This window comes from Exophiala dermatitidis (genome assembly GCF_000230625.1).
Source record: "Exophiala dermatitidis NIH/UT8656 unplaced genomic scaffold supercont1.2, whole genome shotgun sequence".
Lineage (NCBI taxonomy): Eukaryota > Fungi > Ascomycota > Eurotiomycetes > Chaetothyriales > Herpotrichiellaceae > Exophiala > Exophiala dermatitidis.
In genome coordinates, this window is record NW_008751647.1 from 4136158 (window position 1) to 4160507 (window position 24350).

A 24350-nucleotide genomic window follows, 5' to 3' on the forward strand; every position below is an offset into this window, starting at 1 on the left:
AATAACCCGTCATGGACGAATATCCCACCGCACATGACTCTTTCCGCTAAATCTGCTGTTCTTTGACAAAACATCCGCATAAAGTTTGTTGGGGAGAAGAAAAAAAAAGAAAAAAAAAAAGGTTGATTCTAGGTAAAAGACCCCTTTTACAGTGGGCAAATTGGTTCTGAAACCTATTCACATCGGAATTGGGAGGTGGGTGAAAAGGTCTTTAGTCATGGCGGTGGATGTCTGATAGGGATATTATTCGGCGGAATAATGAGTTGCATGCCCTTCGGGAGGCTCCCTAGGCTTCGACTTTGGGGGTAGGTTGGGTAGTAGTAGTAGGCCTGGCTCGGTTCTCCGAGAGGTGGGTTGATTGATGCTGATTTGATTCAGTTGATTCTGCTACTTCAAGTTGTCAGCTGTACAGAGGGCAACGTTGATGGGCACGTCGCGTCGAGCGTGATGTGATTCTTATGCGGGCAGACAGTACCGTGCGTGCCTCGAGGTACTATTCCTTCAAGGATGGCCAAATACTGTAGCTACGAGGCTTGAGGCTGATCTACTTCAGAATGAAGCTCGGGTGTGCTGAGATTATCAAGCTGGGGATGACATGATTCCGAGTTTTGAATTTGCTGTATGGATGAATTTGCCGTATATGGTCTTAAACGCAAAATGCCGCTGTATGTGAGCTTACATTTCAAATTCACCGGACGCATCCTCCGTCTTGCATTGAGAAAGATTGCTTCAACCCTTCATCCTTCATGTGTGGCTGGAGCCCATCAAGCCCACTGTCAACCCTTTCATCCGTCGTTTCAAAAGGTCTTCTTCACTTCCCAACGAAACCAAGCTTTTGCTCCGGCCTTTATCGGCCCTAGACTTTTCTTCCATCGCCCTTCCGCGGGCTTGTCCTTGCTTGTCATCTTTCATCGTGCCATTTGCGTTGGCCTTAGATGGAGACTTGAAATTTTCATCCCTTAGAGAAGACATGATGAGTGGGGCATCATCGTCGACACTCTCCCCAGTCGGTGTGCGGCGATGATGTCGCAACTGTGTCGAGGCCAGTTCGAGGCTACTGTTGGAATCATGAGTGAGTGTGCCGCTACGTAATCTCGATTCAATGGCCGGTCCTTCGAATTGGTGCGGCGGCTTGTCGAAAATGTCCATGATCCAGTTGGCACAACGGAAAATGTGTTTCCAGCCTTCGGGAAAGACCGACACGAACGAGACGAACCCGTGAGAGATACCGGCGATCAAGGTCACTTCAACATGCTCCTTTTCGTCGAATTCCGCCGTCGACTTCTCCAGCCCAACCTCTTGCCGTTCCCGGAAGAGATGCAATTTGGCTTGTCGCAGCCTGCCTGCAAAGATGACCGTGTCATCAACCAGAGGATCGCGCTCTCCTGTGAGAAGGTAAGTCTTGGGGAATTTGGCCAGGAGGTTTTCGGGGGCAACAGCAGGGCAGAGAAGATGGTCGGTGGTAAAGTCCGGGCGATTGTACGGTCCGACATAGAGAATGATCATGGCACGCATCATCTCGGGCGTCAGAATGCGGTCGCCAAAATACGAGATGATGGACGAAACGGCCAGTCTCGTTTTCAAAGGCTGTGGTTTAGACGTGGCCACGGCTTGCTTCTGTGCCTCGACATCGACATCTGGTGGATCATCCCGAGCTTTGCCTTTGCCCTTGTCCGTACTGGTACTGCCACGAGAAGCGAAGAAGTCGTGACCTGGGCCTCCTTCGTCGTCGTCATCGTCCGCAGGCCTTGGAGTGGTAGGGGTATACCGCCTATCAATATCTTCGCTCTTCCTTTTGATGAAGCTGCGATATTTCTTGGCCGTCCTTGGATTTCGGATCAGTGCCATCTGGTCGTCTGTCATCCAGCTGCCAATGTTCATGTCCAGCGCCGGGTACAAGAGAACCAGGCCGGCAGGAGATGGCAGAATTCCGCGAGATGTACCAGTCTGGTTGGACTGAATGATCATCAAAGTAGTCCCAGTAGCAAGATTCCCGCCTGCACTATCGCCTGTTATCACTATTCTTGGACATGAATCTGGTTTCATGCCGATACATCGCCCCCGGGTAGCCACGATCTGGGTGTAGACATCGAAGCATTCGTTGAGCGCATAAGGGTAAGGGAATTCCGGGGCCTTGCGGTAGTCCAAGCTGAGTACAGGAAGCCCGGTTTTCCCGGCCCAGGCAAGCAGCTTGTCGTCGCTTGTGCGTGGATCCATGGCTACAAAGCCGCCGCCCGGGATGTCCAGGACCAGGTTTTCTTGCTTTTCTAACTCAGCAAGCGACCCGTCGAAGTACATCCACGCAACCACCGGCTCTTTGTAATGTGACTGTTTCGGTCGAGGGATCCGGATTCGCCTCGGTTTGTACTTGATGAACCGTGGGCGCAACATTGCAGTCAGCCACTTGAGGTAGGGTGTGTTTGGTTTATTCCATGATACCCGTAAGTGATCCACTGTCAACACGGCCCTCACTTTTCTAACCTTTTCGTCCGCCTGCTCCGCTGCAATGAGGTAATACACGGTGAAGATGATCGATGCCAGGTCTCTGATCCGCTTGTTGCGTATTCTCATTGCCGTCCAAAAGCCAGCGTCCAATGCTGTGGTGATCCATGTTGCTCGGAAGTACGACCGACTGTAGAGGTTCGCGAGTGGCTCCGGAGACTCGAGGTTGAAGATCTTTGCGAAATTTCGACAGATATAAAGCCAAAGGAGCGTGAGGACAACCGAGCGCCAGGGGGTCAGCCTTTGGGACAGGCGTTCGGACAACTTCCGCAGACCAACAGGTCCATGTCGATGCCCTCTGACGGTTCTGTCAGAGAAAGGAACACACCGAGTCGTCGAGTCACATACCTGAGGAGATACAGAGACCAGAAGGAGACAACGGCGAAAACCTGGACTTTTCTGAACTGTGAAGAGGGCCGGCCAAGGACGTGGTCTATATCCGCAAATCAGTCAATCGGTTGTTGTAGATGGGTTGCAGGCAATATGTACCTATCATCACGAATGCGGCAATGCTGGAATAAGAGCAATTTGTATAATGCGGGCAGGAGATTTAAGAAAAGGGTAAACAAAGGAATGCCATAATATGCACGGGCTCCTATTCCCTTCCCTTCAAGTTGTCCGCCAACAGGTTCAAGAGACCATAATAATAGCCAGTGATGACAGGAGAAAGTCAGAAGCGCAGCTGACGAAGGTCAGCATACCACATTGCAGTTGCATCGGCCATTGCTGACGAACAACTGCCAGTGTGCTCCAGCATCCTCTTCAGACATCACCGAGCTGAGGGGCGATGGCGACAATGGACACGATTAGCATGTGAAACTCGAAGGGCAATTCAAGTTCAGGATGATTTGGCGAGAGCATGTGATCGCAGAACACCAAAACAACCATGTTACCTACTATACAACTTTGTAGGTACCTATAGTACCTAGGTACCTTATCGGTGATATCAACATCATGTGATTCGTTCAATCTACATGACATCATCCGCGCACGGGCAATTCTCAACTTGAACGTGGACTCTACATTGTACATGGTTACAGTGATACATTTCTGGCACTGTAGGAGCAGCATCCCGGGACATCGTACGTATTCCCTGTTGGAACCTACATAGTAGGTAGCTACCTGATCTGTCAAGGAATCAGGCTCTGGTTTATGCTCAAACAAAACGCCGTCCCGAGTTCCCCATTCAATACCCGTTGTGTAGGGTGAAAGTACCCAGGTAGTCTTACAAGTGTCATCGCCGTCGTAGTCATTATTGGCATATCCAGCCATCGTCCATTATCTGCTCCCACGCCTTGATGCATCGCCCCTCCAGGGCTAGCGGTACCGTACAGAGCTCCCCCTGCTCAATTGCTGTAATAAACTTTCCAGAAAGCATCCACAAGGCTGAGTGGCTTGTGCATAGCCATGCCCAAAAGACTTCTGGTTGAATAACGGCGGTATTCTTCGAGGACCGTCCGGGTCCGGCCATGTGCGCTCACTATGCTCCGAATCCCCCGGTGGAGGAGGATACAGTAGCATCGGCTGGGCAGCACAGGCTCCCTCACGGAAACGGCAGGTGATCTCTAATCCAACCGGTGACCCCTCCCCCGAAGTTGTTGCCTCGATTTGCTGAACTCTCTCCAACACGTCTCGTAGAAGAACGTCGCCCCATGTCTTGGTTACTTGTCGGAGACCCCGCATGGTCGGAACGGTGCGAGTCTGAATCTCTCCGGTGTCCGTAATATGACTGTCTGGCTTCCGGCCGATCGCTAGGACTATCTGGAATGGTGAAGGGATTGGAGCGAGTGCCTTCTGCGCCGAATCCGCGTGGAGTCGAGCCAGAAGAAGAGCGAGAGCCCATTCTTCGTCGGGGTGTACTCTGTTCATGGCTGTCGTTGGAGCCTGAGATCGGTCTTCGACAGTGAGGACAGGTGTTGTGCTCCTTCAACCAGGCAGTCACGCAGGCTCCGTGGAACCAGTGTGAGCATGGCAACACTGTCACTTCGTCCCCCAATTCGACATTTTCCATGCATATGGAGCATTCGGCCTTTCCGTCGCTCCCGAACATTTCCTGGTCCACATTCTTCTTCTTGAGCGACTTGATTGCTTCTTCCGGCGCTGGAGGAGGTGCATTGCCCGATTGATTCTGTTCCATCAACTGTGTCATGACACGGTCGAAGGCTTCTTGCGTAAAGACCATGTCGCCGTGTTGTGCATTGCCCGGATTGAAGAGCTGGCTTAAAAGGTCGAACGGGTACGGTTGCTGGCCGGGCGGGCGGCCACCGGGAACGCCCGGCCGAAGTGGCATCGCAGGTTGCATCGATTGCAAGATGAGGGAGAATAAACTATTTCAATCAATTCAAGTTCAACTCCAATAGAACTCACTCACTCTTGTAAAGTGCCAGGCCCAGCATGTGCGTGGGGTACGGGGGCACCCATCGGATGTTCAATGGGAATTTCGAATGGCGATACCGGGCGTAAATGATTCGGGGGCATGGATCCGACCTGCCGTCTCGATGGGCGGGTGAGCACTTGATCAAACTCCTGGGCCACATCTTCATGTAGGGTTTCCATTACATTTCTTCCCGGGCTGTTCATGCGGAACGATCTCGAAGTGAAAGAGATCCTCCCACCTCCATGATTGCTTGTAAACTCGAACGTGGTAAATCCATCATCACCTTGGGGGTCCAGGTCGTCATTCCACGGGTTGTGGTCAAATAGAGGCTGCAGAGGCGATTCACGCGCCGCGGCTGGCGAGGCAGATGTTTGTCGACTGGATTCTGGGACTGACGTGCTCTGTGGTTCGATCTTCAGAAGGGTGGTCAATAACAGTCCCTTGATAATGGACAGGGACATACAATCTCTGTAAAGTCACCCTCACATCTCGGACAAGTCAGTCCTCCATGCGCTCTATCCCATTCGTTCTCGCACTGGTGGCAGAAGACCCGTTCACCCTCTAGTCTTGTCGGATCGGCCATGATGGAAAAAGGACATGAAGAGTTGGTCCCGATATCGATAAAATCAACGAGGGTAGTTGGCAGTCGGCATGTAGGTGCGTTTCAGCGAGAAGTGGCGGGCAACGAAGGGCCAGCCTCAGGTTCACCGAGAGCACAGTGGCGTCAGAGGAGATGGGATTGCTTAGGAGACGAATCGCCTACGGGTTGATAACGTTCAAAATAGACGGTGACCAAGAAAAGATTGAGGTGCGACCATGTCTGCGATTGTTTGTCTGCTAAAGAAGCACAGCAGGAGGCGCGAGTGTCACCAATCGGATTGCTGTTGTAGCACTACAGTCATCTCACTGCGAATAAATAATGAGGCTGCGTGTGTGTTTTCGCCGCACGCGGCTGGGGTACTTCAAACACGGCGGCGAAAGTGGCGCCTTTCCATCACACTTGTGACATGATACTATTATTTACCTGTATTCTGAAGAGTCTACCTTGCCTCAAGTCCTTACTTGATATAGCCGGCAGACATTGCGATTTACGTTTTCAAGGTAGTCCGTGACAAAGGCGTGTGACGTCGACAGCAATATACGGTGGTAGTGGTTGTACTAATATAAGGTACCTACTTCTCCGGATCTCGTGCCTCTCAAGTTGCCCAGACTTCAAACCACTGCAGGCAGCACAGCGCATTCATGATTTGTGCACCTCGTTCTCATTCCTCAGGTACTATTCACCAGTGCATATTAAATTGATGCTTTGCCTTTCACCTGCTTCGCTAGCCAGCAGCAAACAGGTACTGGAGATAGGCATTATCTCCTCCTCGATCCTTTCATGATCATCCCACCGACTATCCCAGCAACCACAGCGACGCCGCCAATGATTGCAACGCCCATCAACCCTTCCCTCGACACCTTGTCATCAATTAACTGCCTCAGACTCGCAGCCTGCAGATTTCCAGGCTCTTTCTCCAGTAATAGATCGTTGTACCGTCTTGCCTCTGCATAGTTGCCCAGCTTGTAGTTGCCGAGGGCAAGGTAGTATAAACATTCGCGCCTGCGCTCAGGCGTTGTCTTGAAAATGTCGGAGAGGAGTTGAACGCCGAGTTGCTGATCACTCCTTTGGTTTGATTTGATCAGTCCCTTGACTATCAGTCAGCTCTTGCGCCCCGAAGTGTTTCATACGGCCACAGTTACCCAAGCATAGTTGAATTTCGTCTGGACGGAAACGTAGTCGCCTTCTTTCTCATACTGCGCGCGTAGGACTTGTAACTCTGCTGGTTTGAGAGGACTGCGACAAGTTGTTAGACCACCGAGGATGCCCAAGAGTATGAGACTGACCTCTCTGCATCTGCAGCGTCTGTAGATGGGTCAGTAAATTTGTGCCTATTCTTGAGTTTGGTGAGCGTCTTACATGGCAAATTCGACGGCATGGTACCGAGAGCGACGAGTGGCCTTCGTCCGGCGACACAGATTCAAGAATATTTTATTCCTTTGAGGAGTAGCTGCTTAAGGATAGAGAAATCGTCGTCTTGATTTGGTCCCGAGCCTGCGGCGGACTTGAAGTTGGACCTGGAGCGACCTGTGGCGCAGCGCAAGTGACAGCAGCATGTGGCGGCGGAATCGTTGCGGGTTTGAGATGGTCTGTATGACGCTCTGCAGGTAAAAAAGAGCGTCTTCACAAGCCATTGGCACCCACTGCAGGCTCGGTGGGTTTCAAGTTGCCTAAAAGCGACGCCACAGGCTGCAGTGGCTCAGGCTGTAGGCTGCCTGACGAGAGAGCCCCCGGGATGGTGGTTGCCCCCACAACCACTCGTCAACACATGCACCAGGCATACACGGTTACAACTTTGTAATAACATGAGCTGCCATCAGCGCACCACACCGCAACCCAATGCGCTGAATCACACAGTCTCAGCTATCAGCTACAGTCCCATTCAGCATCAACAGAAGCCTGCAAAATGCTACTTGATGAAGATCCTGCCACAGTGCGTCCACAAGCTTCGAACTGATATTTCTTTCTCTAACTTGCAGTGTTGTAGCTCATTCGTGCGACTGTGTCCAACTTCAACATCGCCCCAGATAAAGCCGCCCTATCTCGCGTCAATGATTCTTTGTCCACCCTGCAGCAATCGCGCGAACTACGCATACGAGATGCTGATACAGTACTGAGAAAGCTGTCGCGGCAGCTGGCAACTTTATCATCCCAGCATCGCGAAGTCCTTTCGAGCCACGACAGTGGCAGGCACGCGAGCGAGATTGTGCAGCTTGATACGAAGAAGTTTCGCATCGCAAAACAGGCGTCGGTACTGGAAGCTGAGAGCGAAAGACTGGAAGCAGAGCTTGAGAGCTTGAAATCGCGATTGGCCGACTTGGAGGAGCAAGGAGTTGAAGGAGACGAAAACGCGCGCCGTGCTCGGGAAGCAGATGATCCCACAATGTACGTCAACGCAATATCCGCGACGCTGCTCAGGTACTGACCCGTAACAGCTTGCGACTGTGGCTTTACAGATCACTCGGAATAAGTCTAGAGCAAGACGAGGCCGGCAATTACAACAAGGCAACAATTGGAAATACAAAGAGAGGTGATGTCCATGTGGTCAACATCGACCCCAAGTTCTCGCGATGGTTCTACGCAGACTATTTCTGGCAAACCATGCAAGGCTAGACCGAGCATATCACGATTTGATGAACGCATTGAGCAGGTGTTAGCGCGGAGTTTCGGCGTCAATAGTGTGGTTGGAATATGGGAGATGACTGGTGGGATCACAGATACTTCACTGGACAATATGTGTTGCTCGAGCCTTGCTAGGCGTCTGTTCTTGGAGTCAGAAGAGCTCCATGTCCTGCATCAGCCTGTGATCAGAGATGTATTGGTATGAAGCCCATGTGACCAGCAGCCCTTACTTCAGCAGTCCCAGTAGACGAGTCTACGAGGGGAACTTGACGACAATGATAAGCGACGGAACAATATCACATGCAGTTTTGGCTCAACCCCTCGTAACAACACACTGCGAGGCTCTTGCAAAGGTCTCTTGCTCTACTGCACTGTGGATGAGACGGGCGGGCACCTGTAGACAAAGTTGCAGCGTCCGATCGGGAACGCGCGCGTTGCAGGCCATGAATACCTACCTGCAGGTACTAGTAGCCTGAGATACCAGTCTCGGTAAACTTGCCTGACCTGGAATTGGTACCTATTGATACATCTACTATGTAATCTCTACCTCACGTGCCTACCAAGTATGACTAAGGTACTAACCAATAGTTCGGACTGCGGCCTCAACTTTTTAATCCCAATGTCAAGCTGAGCAGCGTCCATCAACTTTGCGCGCCCTGCATGCTACGCGGTTGAGGTGAAGCTGAGCAACCAAGCCGGACTTCTTCGAGGCGAGTCATCATCATGCGCAACAGAGCGACCACGCCGCTCAAGATCAAGAGGCAAGGTCGTGATCAGATCGTAAGCACCACAGGCCAGACATTTCGGAGCAGGACTAATCGTGATGGCAGAAACTCCGGCAGTCTTGGAGCAAATACAACCTCTATAACCTTTCGCGACTGGCAAATCCATCGTACAAGTTCAGAAATTTTTTCCAGACGAAATGGAACGCGAAATCGGTCGCACGAAAGTATCATGGGGAGCAGGTCCCAGAAAAACAGTGGGTGCGGATGTTCGACAGACGGATTAGATCTGTGATTCCTATGGACGTCAAATACCTGGCGTCTAATGATGGAACACTTGAATCGGCCGGACGCGGTTCCGGCCTGGAGCGGCGAGGGGACAGGTCAAGCAGAAAGGCCAAAGCGGCCTCCACGGCCGAAGTCCCGTACATGCAAATGACATTTGCCCCCCTGGAAAGGAGACTAGATACTGCCATCTTCCGGGCCATGTTTGCAAGCAGTGCTCGTCAAGCGAGACAGTTTGTTATCCACGGCGCTGTTAAGGTGAACGGCAAAGAGGTACGCTTGGTCGCCTGGACGAATGGCCCAATATATTCAGCTAACGATCTGTAGATGCGCTATTCCGGCTACCAGCTCAACCCCGGAGATATGTTTCAGGTTTTACCAGAACGAGTTATGTTTGCCACCGGGCAACCGAAACCCTCGCCAAAGGCTCAAAGTAAAACCGAGGACGCAAACAATGAAGAAGATGCTCCCGTGGAGAACGAGAGTGTGGCCGACGAGAACGAAGCGGCCGAGGGCGAGGACGATGCGGATGTTGACATTGAGCGCGATCCGCGGGAAATCTTGAAAGACCTGCAAGCGCAGGCCAAGAGCATACTCTCGTCCTCGAAACAGGACCTTGGGGCAAAGAAGAAAAAAGATTTGAGGGCTTTTGCCAAAACCGTCAAACGCCTTCTATCGAAATCATCGAAGTCATCCACCATTATGACGGACAGCGTCGAGGCGCAATTCGCAGAGCTCCAAAATCAGCTCAACATTCGGAGAGAGAACCAGGCCGCGGGCACTTCATCCCTACCTTCCGCGCATGACGAGGTGTCAGGATCCTCGAAGTCGTCAGACACATCAGCGGTGGCAGAGGCCAGTGAAACATCTGCAGACGCTGACAAAGGTGCGAGCAGCTTGACGGATGGCGAGTACAATGAGCTTCTTCAAGCCCTGCAGTCCATGCACGAGAACCCTGTCGACGATTCGAAGCCGTATGCGACCCCGTGGATGCCTCGTGATTATATGAGCGCATTTGCTTTCATCCCCAGGTATCTGGAGGTCAACCACAGAATTTGCGCGGCGGTATACCTAAGGCATCCTGTGGCAAGGCCAGGTCTGGCCGAGGTTCCGAGTCCTTTCTCGGACAGCGTCCATACCGATGCCTTTGGATGGTATTTGAAAAGGAGATGAACAAGCACGTCATTTGCACACATGGGCCTTCTGTATTATTACACGAGGGTGTATAGCCAGCATTCCCGGTATATAAATCAATTCCCCGGATGGAGTGGTCCGTACCTAAAATATTGCTTCAATTGCAGCGTTCTATGTCTAGGTTTCATGTCTAAAAATCACAAGAGGGGGTTTGTTCTATACTCAGGCGCCGTTTGACCGTCGACTTCGGGTTTCTTTGCTCCCGTTTCCTTTTCAACATTCGGCTCGTCGTCTTCGAGGTCAGCGAGGTATTTCTCGGCCTCCAGGGCTGCCATGCAGCCACTGCCTGCACTGGTGATGGCTTGTCGATACCGTTTATCCTGTACATCCCCAGCAGCAAAGACTCCTGGGACGCTGGTATAGCTCGTGCCGGGTTTGGTGACAATGTAGCCATCCTCGTCCGTGTCGACCTGGCCTTTGACCAATCCCGTAGCAGGGTCGTGTCCAACGGCATAAAACAGACCATTTGCCTCGAGCACCTCTTCTTCACTGGTCACCACGTTCTTGATTTTCAGATGGGTCATCAAGCCTCGGGGCTTGTTCTCGCCCTGGACCTCGACGGCGACATGGTTGAATTTCACCGTCACCTTGGGGTTGGCGAGAAGCCGCTTCGCCATGGTCTTGGATGCTCGCAGCTTGTCCTTGCGCACCAGTACGGTGACGTGAGATCCGTACTTTGTCAAAAACATGGCCTCCTCAGCCGCCGAGTCGCCGCCACCGATGACCACGAGCGGCTTGTTCCTGAATATCGGCACCGCGCCGTCGCACACGGCACAGGCAGAGATGCCATTCTGCCAGTACTTGTCCTCTCCCGGCAGATTCAGCCTCCTGGCATTTGCGCCCGTGGCGATGATGACCGCGTCCGCCGTGTGTGCCGGTTCGTCCTCTTCGCCATCCTCGTATTCCCTCCACAACCGAAACGGTCTCGATTTCAGATCCACCTTTGTAATGGTCTCGGTGATGATTTCTGTCCCGAACCGCAGGGACTGAGCGCGCATCTCGTCCATCAACTCGGATCCGCCGATACCTTTGGAAAAACCCGGATAGTTCTCCACCTCGGTTGTGGTCGTGAGCTGGCCACCGGCGGCGGTGCCCCCAGCCAGCATGCCTTCGTACATGACTGGTTTGAGCTCGGCTCGCGAAAGATAGATGGCGGCGGTATGGCCGGCGGGGCCGGAGCCGATAATGGCCACCTTGGTATGAGGCGGCGCCATGGCACGCGTCGAGGAGGACAGTTTCCGGGTTAACTGCGATTGCGGCTTCTGCTGGGCAACGGACGACGCGGCGACAGAGAGGCCGAGTGAAGAATGAAGGGTGGTGCGGGCCGCACGACGGAAACCTGAGGAAAACAGTTTGGCGGACTCGGATCGCAAGGGTGGAAAAGGAGTGTGTTTTACAAGCGGGAAGAGCAAGCGCGAGAAAGCACTTCTTATTGTATATTCTCAGCGGGAGACCGTGGAAAGTGAATGTCCGATGATCGGTCGGGTTGTGCTTTTTGCCTCGCTCGAATTGGAAATGCAGCACAAGAAAAAGTGGCGGCTGATGTCAGGTCGATGATGGATCCCCGAGACACATACAAATGGTACAACTGATTAGTTGGCGATGCTGATGTAAACAGGACGCGCAGCTCACCACAGTCCCCGATTTCAACCCACGCATCCACCAATACCTACATTTCCTTTGTAGCAAAGGTTCTTCACCATTTCCGAAGCTGCTGGTCAAGCTCGGCAGTCGGCCCATCGCGGTTGTGCCTCGTGGCCTGATGAAGAAGTCGTGCAATCCGCGGTCCATCTCCGGGGAACGAAGGCGACATGGCTCAGCTTCGGATGGGAGATGTCTTTAAGGACGCATTCAAAGCGTTCACCAACCGCAAGAAAGTCCCCACGCTGGTCGTCACCCTAGACGCTTTGGGCACTCTGTATCGCTTCCGTGAGCCCGTGGCTTCGCAGTACCAGAAGGTTGCGCGGCGGTGCGGTTTGCAAGTCAATGTCGACGCTGCCGAGCTCGACCGTGCTTTCAGGTCATCCTTCAAGCATTACAACACGGTCTACCCGAATTACGGAAAGGGTAAGCTTCGGGATCCTGAAGTCTGGTGGACGAAGCTGGTCAATCGGGCATTTCGAGAAGTGGTGAACCAACAAGACATCCCTCAGGACCTGGGTGCGAACCTTTATCGACACTTCTCCTCCGGGGAAGCCTATGAGCTTTACCCAGATGTTCAAGACTTCTTGCAGACGATGCGAGCGCTGAAGCATCGGTTCCAGAACCCGGACGGTCCGCTGATTGCTACCGGCGTGGTGACCAACTCGGACCCCAGAGTCAGGTTGGTGCTGCAAGACTTGGGGCTGAAGGTAGGCCCTTCAAGCGTGCCTCAGATTGGATTGCGGGCGTCTATTACCGACACCGCAAATCGCCTGAAGAATCAAGATTACGAGGGCCTGCTTGTGACTCCGTTTGTTAACTACTTTGCTCTTGACAATGACTTTGATTTCCTTTGTACGAGCTACGAAGCTGGCGCGGAAAAGCCGGATATGCTCATCTGGCTCGCTGCGCGGCAGCTCATCACGCCAATCCCTGGTTCTCGCGCAGAACAAGCCGTGGACATGACCCTGTCCCCGCCTCACAAGGGCATGACCGAGTGCTTGAGCCACGAAGTTGGCGATCTTACCTGGATCCACATTGGCGACGAATACTCCAAGGACTACCTTGGCGCCCTTGATGCCGACCTGGATGCATTGTTATTACGGCGGGAGGATGCCGTGTCCTCGTTGCCCACAGAAGATGTCATGAGTGTATCGACTCTTGTGGAAGCGGCTATGGTTGTTAACGTTATGGCTCAGGGGAGGTTCCTCGATAGCACAGAGAGTTCTTCAACAGGATGACAAGGCCATATTGCGCGCAGTATCACAGTCTAGGGCGACTGTCTCTCGAGTATCGGCGAGCGGGCTCCTCTCTGTGTCAGCACCATTTTTCACCTCGACTGGATCGGCTATCAAGATTGGATTATTCCAACGACTGAATCCCCAATCCTCAGTAGCCACCCACGGCTCCCACAGGGAACGATCTATCACCCATTTGCCCTGTCTTAAGTGGCCAAGCGAGTCCATGCGGAGTGTACGGGGCCCTTTGCGTGACGCGGAGTCTGTTATCAAAATTGGCCCACACCTGCCGTGTCTGCTGGAAGCGGTTGGCGTGGGTTTTGCGCTTAGCGAGGACTGATCGAGGCCAACGAACGGTAGAGAGATAAAACGAAGCACGGGAAAGCAGCTTTATTCCGCAGGCCAGGTATTCTGAACCGCGTTTCCGTATTTACGGCAATCGGACGGACGTTGGGAGGCATGGTGTCTACGTTGTAGGAATTCTGTTGCAGGCGATGTCGGAGCACAGCCTCCCTTCTGGCGGGTCTCATGCTAGAGGTCGCCGAATGTCACCAGCGAGAGGCATGCAGTATGATGACCCGCACGGTGCATTGATATTCCAGAAAGAAATGCACATTGTAGTTGAGTCCGTAGACATTCGACATGTCATGTTGATGCGGGCATAAGTCGGTGACGAAAAGACACGACCTCAGAGACTGCGCCGTGACGTAACGCAGCCGTCAGCGTCACCAACGTCGATCGAAAACCACTACGCCGATGGAATCCTCCAGGCTGGTGCATCCAACCTCACAACAAACAGATTCGCCTCCTGGTATCTCTGGTAGTGCCTGTAACCGTGTCTTCAATTTCATTTGGGTACCGTAGCTCGCCCCGATACTCTGCGTGATGGCACTGCGGGTATAAACTTGAGACTGTAGCGGACGCCGGCTCGCATCGCTCTCCCGGACTCGGATCCTAGTCCTCGACGGCGTAGCCTCTTGACGAACCCAGCTGTTGGCGACCAGTGTATCGGTGCCAGACACTTCCGTCGGCGCAGCTATCTTGTATTCCACCTTGTGCGGATTCAGGCTTGATATGAAAATTGGCGGGCGAGTGTGGCAGAGAAATTGGTACAAAACCATGGCTTCCGTCAAGGGGAAGTACGATCACCTCCCTCTTGCCAATAAGGGGCCCCTCAAAGTACCACTTTCTGGGAGGCTTCTCCTAGACAACCCGTTCTACAACAAGGGCACATGTTTCACATCCGAGGAGCGCCAGATCTTTGGCCTCAAAGGCCTTTTGCCGACCAATATCCAGAAGCTCGATGAACAAGTAGCCAGGGCGTATCAGCAGTATTGCAACCAACCGGACGACCTTCAGAAGAACACCTTCATGACATCCATGGCTGAGCAGAACACGGTGCTGTACTACCGGCTGATCCAAGACCATCTGAAGGAGATGTTCAGCATTATTTACACTCCCACCGAGGGCGACGCGATTGAAAACTACTCCCGCATTTTTCGCCGACCTGATGGCTGTTTTCTGAGCATCAAACACCCGGATGAGGTCGAAGAGCGTCTCAGCAAGTTCATCAGACCTAATGACCCCGAAAATGGGGTGGACTACATTGTCGTCAGCGACGGTGAGGAAATCCTAGGTATCGGAGATCAGGGCATTGGGGGCATCCTGATAAGCGTGGCGAAGCTGGCGCTGATGACTATCTGCGCTGGTTTGCACCCGGACAGGACTCTCCCCGTGGTCCTTGATACGGGAACCGATAACGACAAGCTACTCAATGACTCTCTGTACTTAGGTCATCGCTTCAAGCGCGTACGGGGCCAAGCTTATGATGACTTCGTTGACAAGTTTGTCAAAACGGCGAAGAAGCTGTATCCCAAAGCTTACATCCACTTTGAGGACTTTGGTGTTTCCAATGCCCGGAGGCTGCTTGACAGATACCGCAACGACACGGCGGTCTTCAACGATGACATTCAAGGCACCGGCTGCGTAACCCTCGCCGCCATTCTGGCCGGTTTGCGGATCAACAAGGTCAAGTTGACCGATTTACGCGTGGTGATATTTGGCGCTGGTACCGCCGGCTGTGGAATAGCCGAACAGGTCCAAGCTGCAATAGCCGCAGAAGCGAAAAAGAGCAAAGAAGAGGTAGCAAAGCAGATTTGGTATGTGGATTCTTTGCCATCATGCCAATTAGGTCTAACCGCCATTAGGTGTATCGACAAAGCGGGGCTTCTGCTCAACGACATGGGGGATGACCTCTCGATTGCACAGAAGCCCTTCGCCCGCGATGCTTCTGAATGGCAAGGAAAAGACACAAAATCCCTACAAGCAGTCATCGCTGAGGTCAAGCCACATGTTCTGGTTGGCACCTCCACAAAGCCTGGTGCTTTCACCAAAGAAGTGGTACAGGAGATGGCCCGGCATGTGGAGCAACCGATCATATTTCCCTTGAGCAATCCTACCCGCCTCCACGAGGCTAAGCCGGAGGACCTCATCAACTGGACTAATGGCCGTGCCCTGGTTGCCACAGGCTCGCCTTTTCCTCCGGTCAAGTACAAGGGTAAGGAGATTGAGATTGCAGAATGCAACAACTCCGTCTGTTTCCCTGGCATCGGACTCGGCGGTGTCCTTTCGCGAACGAAACTCTTGACAGATAAAATGCTTGTCGCAGCCGTCACGGCTCTATCGGAGGAAGCGCCAGCACTTCAGGATCCTACCAAGCCACTGGTCCCGGACGTTGAGGATGCCAGGAGGGTGAGTGTAAAGATTGCCATGGCTGTCATCCGCTGCGCGGTGGAAGAAGGCCAAGCACAAGCAGCAGATATCCCCGTGGAAAGCGACGAAGATCTCGAAGAATGGGTCAAGGTGCAGATGTGGGACCCTGTATACCGACCATACGAACGTGCATGAGTTGAAGGAAGCAGGTTGAACAGCAGATTAGACAAAGAAGACATGGATCGCCGTCAGGTCAGTGGGTCACGACTTTGCTAGTGCATCATATATGGCATCTATTGCAACAATCTTGTATGCTGCGCTTGTTTCATGCCGGTCCGAAAACGGTCTTGACAACCCAAAGATCTGAAAGGGCGATTGACGAATGATCGTGGTCCTGATGATGATGTTACTACCAGGTTCAGAATTCGGGGGAGGACACATACAACGACATCCCTCGCATCCGATATCCCCTCGGAGGAATTCTCCGCAAATGAACCGGTTTCGTGACAATTTCGATACTACTGTACAGTATCTGGTTGGCTTCTCGATGAACAATATGGTATCGATGGTAGGGCTTAGCGTCCACAAAGAGTGCACCTCAGTGTAGATCAACGTTGGCCGGATTCCGGCAAGTTCCTTTGCTGCTATCGCGAACCCTGCGTGACGTTATTCTGGTCCCTGAGATGAAATCATGGGCGGGGCAGGATCGAAATGCTTCGAAGCGAGGAGGGGTTGGCAGGGTATATTAAAGACAGGCTCAATCAAGGAGTGAAGACAGTAACAAGGAGGCTTCACGTATTCCGGTCAACTGCTATCACAGATCACAGGACTTGAGGTTCCCTCTGCACAATATCTCGGCATACTGAGACAACATGTCCACGTAAGTGCCTAGACCCAACCCCCAGGAGCATAATGAGCAAGTCAGCCCGGAAGATTTGCACCAGATACTGACCAGTTTCCCCAACAGAGGCGCATCCGGCTCCGACGAGAAGATTTCCGCGACCAAGATCGCACCCCTGGATTCCGGGGTCAAGACCAACACAACGCATGACCTGAGCTCCCGCGGCTCGGCGGGCACAGACAGGAACATTGATCAAACGCGTATCGATCCGCTGGGCGGCAAAGGGCAGAATCAACACACATTACCACACACCGACGCGCAGGGAAGTGTCGGCCGAGACGAGACCATTCAAGGCGCAAAGATCGAACCGCTGGCCGGCAAACAAAATGAGGCGACGCGAAAAGACCAAGACACGGACGAGGAAAACGTTGACAGCACCAGGATCCCGCCGTTAGGTGCTGTTAGGGAAAAGACACCACCGCCGTAGACCTTGAAGGGACCGCAATGGCATCAACGTCGCTGGTAGACGTGTCCTGTCCTAGGAGGCACAAGAAAACTCGGAAGAAGGCCATTAGCCTATATTGTAATAAATATATCGAGACACTCCAAAAGTGATCCAAGCCCGCAAAATATATGTAACAGTTCCATGGCTGTCCTTCCAGTAGAAGTCGGGCTACTTAAGTTTGCCCAGATGAAGATGTAGATTGAAACCCTCCATCGTCTCGACTGCTAGTACAGTACCATTGACGCCAGCACAAGCCTCGTCGCTCCACTCCCAGCCTGCCGCTCATACTAGTAGTACTGTAGTTGTACCTTAGGTACTCGTTTGGGCTCTTAGGCTCCCTAGGCGCTTCCCTGCGGGCTACTTAGGGGGGAACCCACGCCTAAGGAGCCCCGCGGGGGGAGACTTGGAGCCTATGCAAAGCTTATTGTCGCTGCCAAGACAGGCCGAGGGGGCCGACGCTTTTCTTCCCTAATGTTCCCACCTATAGAATAGGCACCTACAGTACGTACCTGGCACCTAGGTACTGTACTTATTAATTCCATCAATCTTCGCAACGTCGATTCCCCCGCTATCTTTGCGAAAAGGTGTAAGAAACATCTTATTTACTCTACTACTGTATGCCAGCCATGGAACATTGCCGGCTAAAACGTGACCGGCTTGAGGGGATATCACGCAATGGCCAAAGCGACAGGTCACATTCCAGTTTGTGCCCCCCGGCCTCAGATTCTACTCTCCGCTTCAAAGTCCCTGCCATCTCTTAGCTGCAGTGTGACGCCTGATGTGGTCTCAAACAGGATATTATCAGGCACAGCTACGGTAGGCACAATACCGTGGGAAAAGGCTTCAGCAGCAAGGTTGAACCGGCATTTCCCTACATGTTGTGTTCTTCTCCCAATGGCTCACATTGAATCCTTTCACCACTACGACTTCTCTGCATCTTATTTCCTTTCATCCTGGTCACTTCAAGTTCATTATTGATAAACTCGGCGCATCGAGCTGTTACGTGCTTGATGGTGCCTACCCTGGATATCATTCCAGCAGCTTCCCCTTCCCGCCATTGCTAACGACCTTCAAGTTCTCGTCGAGTTCATATAGGATCGGAACACCCGTGGGAAGCTCTAGCCCCGGAATCTCTTCGTCACTGATTCCTTCCAGTCCCTTGATGATGGCCCTCAAACTGTTCCCGTGGGCAGCAACCAACACTGTCTTGCCTGCCTGCAGGTCTGGGACAATGTCCGACAACCAGTAAGGCCAGGCCCGCTCGAGGACATCTTTGAGACACTCGGTACTGGGAACCTGGACACCCGACTTTGCGTATCGACCATCCGGATCCTGCTGTGACTTCGCATCGGTACCATTTCCAAACTCCGGTGGCCGAGTGTCGTAGCTTCTACGCCACAATTTGACTTGCTTTTCGCCAAATTTCTCGGCAGCTTCGGCTTTGTTTTTGCCCTGGAGACCGCCGTAATGGCGTTCATTGAGCTCCCAAGCGCGCTTGACCGGGATCCACAGACGGTCGGCTTCATCCAGGCACAAGTTGGCCGTGTTGATGCTGCGGCGAAGCCAACTGGTATAAACAATGTCCGGGAGCAGTGAGTGTTTCTTCAGCAGTGTACCCGCTTGCTTGGCCTCCGCGACCCCTTTCTCGGACAGCGGGACATCAACCCAGCCCGTAAAGAGGTTGAGTTCATTCCAGGTGGACTGGCCGTGCCGGAGAAGCACAAGTATGTAAGTCATTCTGACCCAATGTACGTCTAGCAATGGCAATCTTGTTTCAACACGAATTATTTGAGGACGCGAAAGGATTAAAAAGACATCTGTTCTTTTATGTAATCCTGGCGTTGGTTGTTTAAGGTACTCACTTTTGAAAGTATCCGAATGTTGCCGATGCGCAAGTGTCCGTTGAGTGTCTTGCTTGGCCAGATCCTCCAATCACGAATTGGTAGACCATCGCCGTTGGTTACGGAGACCATGCTCCAACATGCATTCCAAGGGCTGTATATATACCTACAGCACCGAGTCACGAAAGGGTCTGCGTCACAAGTGACCCTTCGAAAGATGTCCTGTTATCGAGATTCCCAAATATCCTTGCAGCAATGTCGGGCTCCAACCTCGACAACCTCCCCAATGAGGTGATCCATCGGATCTTAGTCTTCGTGTCCAGAGGGGAATGCCAGCAGGACAGGAAAATAGATATGAAAAATATCCGGCTTGCCTCGCGCAAGCTCAGCATCGTCGCATGCGCATTTTTGGTGTCCTCGACCACCGTGTGCCTCAATTCCAACTCGTTGTCGCGCTTTCAACAACTCTGTGACCACCCATTGTTCAGCCAGTGCATCAGATCAGTGGAGATCAATGCAGCCTATTATGATGTCCGGCTGTCTCAAGACCGAGACCTGTACAGGGATCATTGTGGAAGTGCTCTTGCCCGGATTCTCACATTGGCTGAGCTGAACGCAGGTCCCAAACAGCGGCAAAGTGGTGCTTTATGCCGGGAAAGTGACGTTTGCAACAGGTTCCCACGCCATCTTGGGGAGTTCGGCATTGAAGATCTCTCAGCCGACTCTGCAGATGCATTTGAAAGCCTTTTGTCTGTACTTCATAACGAATACAAGATGCGAACGTCAGACCAGGAATGTATCAGAAAGAACAACCGCCATCTTGATCGCCTATGCAACGCATTCGCCAGGCTTTCATCTTTGAAAAGCATCCACTTGACGAACGGAATTGATGGAGGGGTGCAGCCTGAAACTATACCAACCCAGACGACAGACCTTTGGGATTCAGGCGCGTTTGCTTGTGCTCTAGCTCCATCTGGGTGGAACGGTTCGCTGGCTATTGCATACATCACCCAGCCACCGATCGAAATGCTGGGTGAGCTTTTGTCGAGTCTAGGCGACTCTGGTGCCAGACCATCATCATTTACTCTGAGCTTCAGCGTGCCTGCCAACTTGACCTGTCTGAAAGTGAGTGAGAGACAAGCTGAAGGCATTTGCAAGTTGGTCTCCAAAACCGACAGCATGGACGTCACTTTTCACTCGTGGCCTCGCGGAAGCTCGACAGCATGCAACCACTCTCGGTCATATTCCGAGCTGCAAGCCCTTGGATCTGTGACCACAGCGTTGACAAGTGCCCCTTCTCTCCGATGTTTGAGAGTGTCCTTGGCAGGGTATGTATGGTGGCAGCAGCTACCACACGTTGTGCTCAAAGAGTTCATCCCTGTAGGTAGCTGGCCGAACCTGAAACAACTCGAGCTCGGATACTTGCCCTGCGAATTGAGCGAACTCGAAAAGTTGGTCATCACGCTGCACAACCATCTCGAGTCATTCTATGGCCGGGGGCTTTACCTTCGGTCTGGTGACTGGGACGATGCAGCAAATGTTCTGCGTGACAGTAATAAGTTAAATATATTTAAGCTGGACCGTCTAAGAGGAGGATCCCATGGAAGCCGGAAAGCTGGCTGCGACAACCAGGAGACAGTTCTGCCAAGCTACATGGCGAGAAGAGATCCCGAAACTTGAAAGCCATGATATATGAAAGAGTAGACGTTCATGCAGGGTGCAGGGTACGGGGACTTCTCAGGAAAAAAAAAAAATCGCTTGTACGTCTCTGAACGAACCGATATCAGGAAGCTCCATATGCCCTGATCCAACAGGCGTCATCAGCTGTTATCCGCCTCCGACCCTCATAACACTCATACATATGTCATACGAATGATCGAGCACAGCCTAACGATAACCTCTAATCACTACCAGCTTTTACACTGGGACACTACCTAGAGCAAGACTGGTGTGACACCGCAAAAGCTGTTGTTTGGTGCTGGTATCAGCAATCGAAAACTGTCCATTTTTAGTTGTTGGCTGTCTGCATTGTGAGCAAAGGCCAGAGCAAAAAGGGGTGAACACTGGGTCTGCCTCGCGTCGATTCGTCTACCGTTGACTCCCACCGGGGTGTATGAGGCGCCAACGATCCCTCTCGTTCGACTAACCTGAACCCATCCACAGGAAAGACATGCCACCTTACTCGTGACACAGAGAAGAGGTCCCGCGGCCGGCCAGGCAGATAAGGACTGGACAAACCTGCTCCTACGACACGCTTTATCTCGACTTTATGGTGTCAATTTACCCCAGCAAGGAGAGAAAGACCTTTCAACCGTGCCTGAGGAACGCTGGGCAGAGACGCCTCCAATACTTACGACAAGAGCATGTACTCCGGCTATTTCGGTCCAACGCCGATCAGCAGGAATGCTTTATTTAGGGAAGGATTCCGCCTTAGATTCCTGCCTTGCACGACGGGTCGTGTCGATCCTACGTAGCTTGAAACTTGAGCATCATAGCCTTCCAGATCATAGCCTTCCAGGAGAGGCCGAAGCGAAGCGAAATTGCCTATCGCACACCGGATGCAAATCCGTAGCGTGGTGGTTTTGTGCAAGGAATCTGGAGCCGATAGCGTGGCAATCGGCAAGTTGATGGGGGCGTGAGATAACGAGCCAGTCTGTGCAGGGCCCGTTCAAAGCTGTCACCAGATGACTTCCCGCTAGGCCGAGATATGGACGAAGGTGATGCAACCTCGTCGCCGCACTACAGGGACCCTGGTTGAGCCTTCAGCCACCTCTATCACCAGCGCTAGTCGCTGCTCATGCTCCACCGGCTTCAGATCCCCTGGGGTAAGGAACCCAGAGTGTTTAAAACCTAGGGCCATCTTTGCCTGAGCTCGACCTGCGATATTCCTCGACCTAGCACTGGCGGCCTTCTCTACCCGGCTACATATTCAACATGGGCGAAACGTACAATGAAACGAAAACCGAAGGTGATGTGCTGGCTCCAGTGCAGTCACAAGCTGCTGGTGAAGTACACATCGACACCGCTTACACCCACGATGCGGTCTTTGGAGAGATTACCAGTAAAGGACCCAACTATCGGAACGTGAGTTCAATGTCTAGGTCTATGGGTGTAGAAGTCGAAGTACTGATAATATCTGTCAGGTGGGATGGTTGGGCACCGTTGCCCTGATGATGAAAACACAGATCGGACTCGGCGTCCTCTCTATTCCTGCGGTCTTCGACACGTTGGGCCTGATACCAGGCGTCATCTGCTTGGTTGCTATTGGTGCTATCACAACCTGGTCCGATTACATCGTGGGTGTCTTCAAGCTTCGCCATCGTGAGGTATACGGAATTGACGACGTGGGCGCTCTGCTCTTTGGTCGACTTGGGCGAGAGTTTTTGGGGGTTGCATTTTGTCTCTGTGAGAATGACATGAGAAACCATTTCTTCGCTCTGTCTAATTTGTGGCAGATTGGACCTTTGTTGCCGGCTCTGGTATGCTCGGGCTTTCAATCGGCTTGAACGCAGTTTCGACCCATGGGGCATGTACAGCTGTGTTTGTGGCGGTCGCAGCTATCGCAGGTTGTGGACTCGGGAGTATACAGACCCTGGGTCGCATCACATGGCTTGCGTGGATTGGAGTGGTTGCCATTATCACTGCCAGTAAGTATAGTGGGAGTAACTGACATGATCTGTGCTGACCTATGTTGCAGTTCTCTGTGTCACGATCGCTGTCGGTGTCCAGAGCCGCCCGTATGCTGCTCCCAAGGAGGGCGTATGGGTATCTGACTACAAGCTCGTGAATAGCCCGAGCTTCACCGATGCCATGTCGGCATGCTCAGCCCTTGTCTTTGCCTATGCGGGAACGCCGGGGTTCTTTTCCGTCGTTGCAGAGATGCGGCAGCCTCGTCACTACACCCGCTCACTATTGGTCTGCCAGGGCCTGGTGACTGCCATCTACGTCTCCATCGGATGCGTCGTGTATTACTATTGTGGTTCTTACGTCGCTTCTCCTGCCCTCGGCTCAGCGGGCCCGACCATGAAGAAAGTGTCCTATGGGTTTGCACTTCCTGGGCTGTTGGTGACCACCACGCTGACCATCCACGTAAGTGTCTGCTGTGCGTTTTCAGCTACGCCTTTATACTCACAACCTTGCAGTTGCCCGCCAAATATATCTTCGTTCGCCTCCTCCGCGGCTCTAGGCACTTGACTTTGCACACAGTCACCCACTGGACGTGCTGGCTGGGCTGTACCATCGGCATCGCACTGACCTCCTACATCATTGCCAGCGCCATCCCAGTTTTTGGCGGCCTCGTTTCTCTGATCGGCGCCTTACTTGGCACGCTGATGTCTTTTCAACCCATGGGCTGTATGTGGCTTTATGATCACTGGAATAGCGATCGAACACTGAAATGGAAGTTGATGGTATGCTGGAGCGTTTTCGTGATTCTTTCGGGAACCTTTCTCATGGTGGGAGGTACCTACGGTTCTATCGTGGGCATCATCGACAGTTATAAAGCTGCTGGAGGATCCGCGGCGTGGTCTTGTGCCGACAATTCCAACTCGGTGTGATTCTGGCCCAAGAAGACGGGGTCAGAACACAACTAGATCGACTAGCAGCGAATGCACCACTACAAGAGTACATACTACAAAAGCCGACGAAATCTTCCGCATGTTTCACAATCAAGAGCTTGAGCTCTGATTTCGGGGCTCTGCCTTCCAAAACGCACCACAATGACATTGCATTGCGAGCAACACTCAGAACCAGACCTTAGCCAACCAGGCGGTTGTGGCAACATGCGTAGAAGTGTCAAACTCCAGGAAATGAAGCAAAACGTAATGCTGAGAGAACGCGCAGGGCGCCTCCACACCCGTCCCCACAGAAAATGTAACGACACCGACGATAGCCGGGTTGGCGGTGCCAGGTGTAGTAAAAGGAATGGGTATGGCATATCGCTGGAGATAAGCACATCTGGAACCCCAGAGCCACTGTCGCTTGGCGGCCGTCGTGATGTGCATGGCCGGCAACCACTTTCCTCCAGCGCAAGTTGTTTATCTCTGCATAAGGTATCGAGCATTAACGACTCTTGTACTACAAGATCAATAGCTATCCACGGTGGGGTCTTGGATATTTATCTACCGCTTGATGATCGCAACCAGGCAATTTTTTCCGCAACGGTTACCAACTTCGATAGAAGCAGCGGTCGCCGTCAGCCCGTTTCCAGCGCAAACCATCATGTGTAGCAGCGATGTCCGACCATGTTGCCAGCAAGAAGCGCACTTCT

At 52.5% G+C, this 24350-nt stretch overlaps 12 protein-coding genes across 12 annotated transcripts; 7 read left to right on the forward strand and 5 right to left on the reverse strand.

Moving 5' to 3' along the window:
• Positions 1-510: 510 nt before the first annotated feature.
• HMPREF1120_02951 (esterase/lipase) lies at positions 511-3378 on the reverse strand. Its single transcript, XM_009157000.1, has 3 exons — positions 2992-3378; positions 2851-2935; positions 511-2800 (listed from the first exon to the last, which is right to left on the reverse strand). The coding sequence occupies exons 1-3, from the start codon at positions 2996-2998 to the stop codon at positions 745-747; spliced, it is 2148 nt and encodes a 715-aa protein (XP_009155248.1). The 5' UTR covers positions 2999-3378; the 3' UTR covers positions 511-744.
• A 667-nt stretch (positions 3379-4045) lies between these two features.
• HMPREF1120_02952 (uncharacterized protein) lies at positions 4046-5462 on the reverse strand (the record flags this gene model as incomplete). Its single annotated transcript, XM_009157001.1, has 4 exons — positions 4046-4829; positions 4874-4989; positions 5062-5292; positions 5343-5462. 4 exons carry the CDS (start codon positions 5460-5462, stop codon positions 4046-4048), a joined length of 1251 nt encoding a protein of 416 aa, XP_009155249.1.
• Positions 5463-6238: 776 nt separating this feature from the next.
• Positions 6239-6858, reverse strand: HMPREF1120_02953 (mitochondria fission 1 protein; the record flags this gene model as incomplete). The annotated part of the gene is made up of 4 exons (XM_009157002.1): positions 6239-6568; positions 6623-6716; positions 6767-6785; positions 6840-6858. The coding sequence occupies 4 exons, from the start codon at positions 6856-6858 to the stop codon at positions 6239-6241; spliced, it is 462 nt and encodes a 153-aa protein (XP_009155250.1).
• Positions 6859-7386: 528 nt separating this feature from the next.
• On the forward strand, positions 7387-8093 carry HMPREF1120_02954 (kinetochore protein spc24; the record flags this gene model as incomplete). Its single annotated transcript, XM_009157003.1, has 3 exons — positions 7387-7413; positions 7468-7865; positions 7916-8093. The coding sequence occupies 3 exons, from the start codon at positions 7387-7389 to the stop codon at positions 8091-8093; spliced, it is 603 nt and encodes a 200-aa protein (XP_009155251.1).
• A 732-nt stretch (positions 8094-8825) lies between these two features.
• On the forward strand, positions 8826-10282 carry HMPREF1120_02955 (uncharacterized protein; the record flags this gene model as incomplete). The annotated part of the gene is made up of 3 exons (XM_009157004.1): positions 8826-8882; positions 8933-9382; positions 9437-10282. The coding sequence occupies 3 exons, from the start codon at positions 8826-8828 to the stop codon at positions 10280-10282; spliced, it is 1353 nt and encodes a 450-aa protein (XP_009155252.1).
• Position 10283: 1 nt separating this feature from the next.
• Positions 10284-12232, reverse strand: HMPREF1120_02956 (thioredoxin reductase). The gene has a single exon (XM_009157005.1). It carries the CDS (start codon positions 11515-11517, stop codon positions 10441-10443), a length of 1077 nt encoding a protein of 358 aa, XP_009155253.1. The 5' UTR covers positions 11518-12232; the 3' UTR covers positions 10284-10440.
• On the forward strand, positions 12115-13185 carry HMPREF1120_02957 (uncharacterized protein; the record flags this gene model as incomplete). The annotated part of the gene is made up of 1 exon (XM_009157006.1): positions 12115-13185. One exon carries the CDS (start codon positions 12115-12117, stop codon positions 13183-13185), a length of 1071 nt encoding a protein of 356 aa, XP_009155254.1.
• Positions 13186-14301: 1116 nt separating this feature from the next.
• HMPREF1120_02958 (malate dehydrogenase (oxaloacetate-decarboxylating)) lies at positions 14302-16089 on the forward strand (the record flags this gene model as incomplete). The annotated part of the gene is made up of 2 exons (XM_009157007.1): positions 14302-15341; positions 15390-16089. 2 exons carry the CDS (start codon positions 14302-14304, stop codon positions 16087-16089), a joined length of 1740 nt encoding a protein of 579 aa, XP_009155255.1.
• A 677-nt stretch (positions 16090-16766) lies between these two features.
• HMPREF1120_02959 (uncharacterized protein) lies at positions 16767-17222 on the forward strand (the record flags this gene model as incomplete). The annotated part of the gene is made up of 2 exons (XM_009157008.1): positions 16767-16774; positions 16862-17222. The coding sequence occupies 2 exons, from the start codon at positions 16767-16769 to the stop codon at positions 17220-17222; spliced, it is 369 nt and encodes a 122-aa protein (XP_009155256.1).
• A 499-nt stretch (positions 17223-17721) lies between these two features.
• On the reverse strand, positions 17722-19091 carry HMPREF1120_02960 (2,3-bisphosphoglycerate-dependent phosphoglycerate mutase). Its single transcript, XM_009157009.1, has one exon. It carries the CDS (start codon positions 18975-18977, stop codon positions 18270-18272), a length of 708 nt encoding a protein of 235 aa, XP_009155257.1. The 5' UTR covers positions 18978-19091; the 3' UTR covers positions 17722-18269.
• Positions 19092-19336: 245 nt separating this feature from the next.
• Positions 19337-20761, forward strand: HMPREF1120_02961 (uncharacterized protein; the record flags this gene model as incomplete). The annotated part of the gene is made up of 1 exon (XM_009157010.1): positions 19337-20761. One exon carries the CDS (start codon positions 19337-19339, stop codon positions 20759-20761), a length of 1425 nt encoding a protein of 474 aa, XP_009155258.1.
• Positions 20762-22015: 1254 nt separating this feature from the next.
• HMPREF1120_02962 (uncharacterized protein) lies at positions 22016-23637 on the forward strand (the record flags this gene model as incomplete). Its single annotated transcript, XM_009157011.1, has 5 exons — positions 22016-22165; positions 22225-22486; positions 22537-22728; positions 22779-23170; positions 23224-23637. The coding sequence occupies 5 exons, from the start codon at positions 22016-22018 to the stop codon at positions 23635-23637; spliced, it is 1410 nt and encodes a 469-aa protein (XP_009155259.1).
• Positions 23638-24350: the final 713 nt, after the last annotated feature.